This window comes from Beta vulgaris, chromosome 9 (assembly GCF_026745355.1).
Source record: "Beta vulgaris subsp. vulgaris cultivar EL10 chromosome 9, EL10.2, whole genome shotgun sequence".
Classification (NCBI taxonomy): Eukaryota; Viridiplantae; Streptophyta; class Magnoliopsida; order Caryophyllales; family Amaranthaceae; genus Beta; species Beta vulgaris.
This window is the reverse complement of record NC_079210.1, coordinates 7739908-7745596: the sequence shown is the minus strand read 5'-3', so window position 1 is coordinate 7745596 and position 5689 is coordinate 7739908. Positions and strand designations below refer to the sequence as shown.

The 5689-nt window shown below is 37.7% G+C and overlaps 1 protein-coding gene across 1 annotated transcript; it reads right to left on the bottom strand.

Annotated features, from left to right (window-relative positions):
• LOC125493209 (protein SENSITIVE TO PROTON RHIZOTOXICITY 2-like) lies at positions 1-2206 on the bottom strand. The gene has a single exon (XM_048636318.2). It carries the CDS (start codon positions 1263-1265, stop codon positions 153-155), a length of 1113 nt encoding a protein of 370 aa, XP_048492275.1. The 5' UTR covers positions 1266-2206; the 3' UTR covers positions 1-152.
• Between the last annotated feature and the right edge of the window lie 3483 nt (positions 2207-5689).

The window sequence follows — 5689 nt, the reverse complement described above, 5'->3', positions numbered from 1 at the left end:
TGAAACCAACCCTTAATTCTGAAAAGAAAGAAAACAGAAACCCTAATCGACCATGACTAAAACACTCAGTTTGCTAGTCGGAAAATAATCAACCAGTATAAAATCGATGGAAATCAAAATCAATACATAATTCTTAGTGGAAGATAATTGCATTACCTATAACACAATTTGTATTTTCCAACTTCATGCTGGTTATCCATGATTATAATCGGACGATTAATCGAAGGTGTATGGCCAATAAATAATGCAACATGATCCATAAGCTTATCTTTTTTGGAGAAAGTGGTGCCGCATGAGCATTGCCATTTGATGTTCCCGCAGTGTTTCTCATGCGTCTTCAAATCTGAGAGCACAGAGAATTGCTTTAGGTTGCACTTCTTGCATATAAACATCTTGGGACAATGACTTCTTTTGTAATGGTTTTTTGCACACACAATGGACTTTAGAGGTTGAAACTTGACATGGTTTTTGTTCCACCGGCATCCTTCCTGTGGGCACGAGTACTTCCTCGTCGATGTCATCGTCTTCTTGACGGGATTATTGCTAACGAGACTTGACTTGTATTGATCTCCATGAGCCCGCATGTGCATCCTAAGGTTTGCGTCTCGCTTGAATCCTTTACCACATATTTGGCAATAGTGGGTGTACCTTGCAAGCAGATCTGCTGCATCTAGCTCCACCACGTCGAACGCGTATGGTGAAACCTCGCACTCTTGGTTCACAGTACTCTTGCTAGTATGTGTATACAAATTATTGAAGCTATCTCGCGTATGGTTATTGCTTTCATCTACTCCTTCAACGATAAGTTGTTGGAATAGTCCATCATCAGGCTTTTGAATTGTATGCATCTCTTGATGATCTGAGTGCATAGTACTAGTACTGCTAGTGTTGCCTGCTTGTGCCGAATCAAAGGCTAGTTGCTCGCATCCACGCATCATACTAATCGCAGTTTGAACAATATCCGGCATGAGGTTAGCCATGCTTGAGAAGGCCATTGAAGAGGTCAGCTCATCAACCGGCTGACCAATATAATGGTTTACTTGTTGGTTAAGAATCATACTCATAAATGACTCAACCTCATCCGTCTTCTGCTTCAGGATCGATAGACCGGAAAAGAGAGATCTCATCGACTGTGTCTCGAACACTGGAGCTCCGCCATTATTGAAGCTAGGCTGCAATGCATCTCGTTGTTGCTGAGCAAGATGTATGCCCTCGTCGCCATCGGTGGAGTTGGTAAAACAAGGGACGAATGTCTCTTGTATCATCTCAAAAATCTTTATTGTTTTTATATATTTCAACTTATCTTCATTTCTGAGTTTTTTTCACATAGATCTTTGCTGTATCTTGTTTTTGGTGACTTTGATTTAGGGTTTCATATGTTGCACACCTGCACTAGAGATCAAGAAGGTGCAATAGGAGATCTGGATCGGATGTAGTTGAGCCTAACCCTAAATAACGCCTCCCTTGGATGTGTCACACAGAATTAAATAGTACGAGGCATTGGTTAAAAAATTATCAAAAGCTACTCCGATGCATAGAGTAGCTAGCTAGGATACCCCTAAGAGAGGTTGCAATTTTTCGGAGAAATAGAGTATGCATTACCCCAATAAATTCTAGAGAAAATTGTTCTTTACTACTTTATTTCTCTATGATGGTTGGTTGTCACTATCTTCACTTGTCTCTTTCAAGCACTTTATGCTAATGTGTATTTGAAAGTAATGAATTGTGATGTTTACCGTCATCCCTCACGTAGCAGCTTCAATTTGAACATTTCATTCGAGTTTAACCTGGTTGGAGAAATGTATTAGCATTTAGGAGATGACAAATGTTCGAACTTTTATATGTTAAAAGGAGATGAAAATCCTTACACTATAAAACTTATAACATGCTGTTTTATATTAGGAAAATTTGCCAAAATCACCTTTTAAAAGTTCAACTTTGCAAAAAAGAAAAAAAAAACAAAGTTTTAAAGCATTATGTGAAAACAAAAATCACAATAATGATTTTTTTTGCAAGATAAAATCTAGTCTCATTTTCTGGTGTTAACCATGTTGATTTCGGCATTAACTTTTCGATTTTCCTCCTTCCTCCCTAACCGCCACCTAGCCACCACTACCACCACCTCCCGCCAGCCCCCCCAACGCAGCCCACTAGTTGACCCCCACCTCACCCTGACCCAAGCCCCCACCAGCCGCCGACCACATGCAACCACCCCACCCCCGCCAGCAGCCCCCACCCATTCCTTCACCTCCCTCAGGCTGCAGCCCGCCACCCCATCCTACATGCACTACCTTCGCGCCTGCCCCCTCTTCTCTCCCTCACCCCTCCCCCTCTTCTCCCTTTATCCCCTCCCACCGTCATTGTTGTGTAGGTGCTTTTGTTTGTTTGGGTATATATCCGTAAGACGACAATACAAAGTCTTAAGGTGAAGGTTGTATCGTTGATCAGAAGTTGTGCGCAGCTGCAACAAATGCTAGTTCCTCATTCACAATATGTTGAATCAAATACGCTTCCACTTCAAAACTACATTAAATCGATAGATCCCTTCGCAGAAGTTGAATCAGACAATGATGGGAAAGAAAAGAGTTTTTTTTTAGTGCTAGATCTACTTAGCGATCGTGGTTTTGCCATGTTATAATTATGTTTATTTCAATTTGGTATGTATTTTTAGTTTTTGATCTCTATTATAGATGTTGTATGACTTCAAATCAATCAATGACTTTTTACTTCAAAAAAAGATAATAAAATATTCGTAGATAGATAGATAGTCATATATAGATTAATATGGGACGAAGAAAGTAAAAATGAGTATGATTAAAAAAATGGATTTTTTTTTACTGAACATAAGGGTAAAACTAAGATGTGATTATAGTAGTCTCACGTGTAGATTTAAATTAAAATAAAGGGTTGAAATAATAATAATAAAAGGTAGGCAAGGCGTTCTTTGGGGGAGGGGAAGGGGGTAATCGCAACAGCATCTATTTAAATACATAGAAGATTTAGGAAGCAACATTTTTTCAACAACAAGGCTTGGCCTAGACCGGCTTAGGCAAGCAAATAACTAAGACGCATGCTGACCTAGGAAACATATACACCTGGTTCCTTTTCGCGAAATTTTTCTCTCTCTCTATCTCATCTTCTTTACAAATCCAATCAAACGTGACCAATTTCTTCCTAAATCACCAAAATCTCTCTTTCTTTCTTCTCCATTTTCAAGTTCTATTTATCTTATTGCTCTTTCCATTTCAAATTCTATTAGCAGAATATCAAATTTCATAACATTTTTTTTTATCATTTTATGAAAATTATCTATCAGCTTATGCCAAAGCTAATAAGTTTATGGCATAACTGTAACACCCCAAGAGCCCACCAGTAGATATTGTGTTGTGGGGACCTAATCCGCTAAGTTTTGATTTGGTGCGGAACCAAAGTCCTGCTGAAAAGGCCTCTAATAGGTTGAGGTATCCACCTGTGTACAAAGAAGGTGTTGTTCTCCTCAACTTTCAATGTGGGATAGCTTAGGCACCTTCTCCCCTCCTTTAAAGAAGTTATGTCTCTGTAGGCACTACAAGACACCGGAATCAGCACAGGCTATGATACCTGTGACACCCCTAGGTGTTCAGGATTTGCTTTGGTGCAAAATAAGAATTTCGCATCTCAACCTACGATCTTGGCTATATCACATCGGAAGTTGAGGCGAACGAAACCTTCTTTACATAAAGGTGGATAAGTCAACCTAGTAGAGACCTTTTTGGTAAGACTTTATTTCTGCACCAAAGCAGATTATTTTGGGTTAGGGCCCAAAGAGGAGAATATCTACTAGTGGGCTCTTGGGGTTATTACAAATGGTATCAAAGCAACCCTATCCTTTGACAACAACGTGCTTATCATATGGATTATTAATCCAAGGTTAGTCGCCTAGTGGGGGAAGATTTTGGGTTAGATCACCAGTCGCGTTCGAATATGTGATTATTTTTCAGGTTGGGGCTACCAACAGGTCGTTGTGGCCGAATATGTGGAGTCGTCAGGTGCAACGAGCTCGTTGTAATCCTCAAGGGGAAGTGTATGTAATACCATTCATGATTGCTTTAAACGGACTTAACAAGATACTCAATCTAACAAGATGCACATTTTTTTATAGAGTTCATTTCCATAGATAATCCATAGTTAAGCGTGCTTAGCTGGGAGTAGTCATGGGATGTGTGATCTCATGGGAAGTTTCTCATGCTGTGCATGAGTAAGGACAAAATGCGTCGGAAAAACTTGTGTTGGTTGTTGAGGACACTTTTTGACCTTGGATGCGTATTTAATAGACTCGACTCTGTTTGGGTTGGATGAGACAATAACTGCCTATTTAAGTTTATGGCATAACTGCCTATAAACTTATCATTTTGTGCAGGGTATAATTTACCAGTTTATGGATATATTATAGGATTTTTTTAATAATAACAACCTTATAAAAGCAACTTATTCTAAATAACTACCTTATATGAACTTTTATTTAAATAACCACCTAATATCACCCAAAAAGTTTTAAAATTACCACCTCCTAACACTTTTCGTCTATGAAAATGTTAGTTTGTCAGAAAAAATGGATGAAGGATTTTCACTTATATTCGGTTTTTGGTACTTTTTTCTTGTGTTTGTCAACATTCTTGTACTTGTAATTTGGTTTTAGGTTAGGTAATGGTTATGAAAATATTAACAGCAATCGTAATTGATATATAGTTGAAGGTTAGGAAAGCAACGCTAAATAATAAAAAGATGGTTGTAGTAAGACTAAACCTCCCCCTAAGAATCATAATTAATTTTAATCGTTTTTTCACCAGATACCCCCTGACAAATCAACAAATTCACAATATAGCCTCAATGTTTTGAACAATTCACCATATACCCCTGACTTTTCATTTTTGTGCACCAAAAATCCTTTTTTAACTGCCTTTAACTCACCGTTAACTTTATTTACCATTTTTGTTCACCAAATACCCTCTTTTTAGCTGCCAAGGAGTAGGGTTAGGGTAAGGGGGAAGGTTTAGGGTAGGATTAGGGTTAGATTAGGGTTAGGTTAAATTAGGATTAGGGTTTAATGATGGTAAAATCGTAAATAAATTTAACGGTGGGTTAACGGCAACTAGGAAAAGGGTATCTGGTGCACATTTTTTGAAACTCAAGGTTATACGGTGCATTTCTGAAACATTGAGGGTATATGGTGAATTTCTTGATTTGTCGGGAATATTTGATGAAAAAACCGTAATTTTAATTGAACTACCATTATTTGGGTGAATTTGATGATTTAGGTTTCTTTTTATTCTTCCTTGATCACTAGGAGGGAATTTGATTGGGGAAACAGTTTGTGGGACCCTCACTACTAACGTTTTATTGGGCATAATCTGTTAAGTGGTTGTAATTCACATTTCTTTGGGTGATATAAGGTGGTTATATAAACAAAAGTTTATGTAAGGTATTTATTTATTAGGAAAAGTTGATTTTCCAGGTAGGTGGTTATTGTGAAAAAATCCTAATTAGTATGAAGAATATTTAAATAGTTTAAAATAGAAGAAGAGTGATTGTAAACATGTATTACAATATTTTTGATTTCAGACGTTGTATATCTCTATTATATAAGTGAATGGAGGAGGAAGATGGTGTCCCCTAGTAAGTCTGATATACCTTAAATGAATTTGAATTG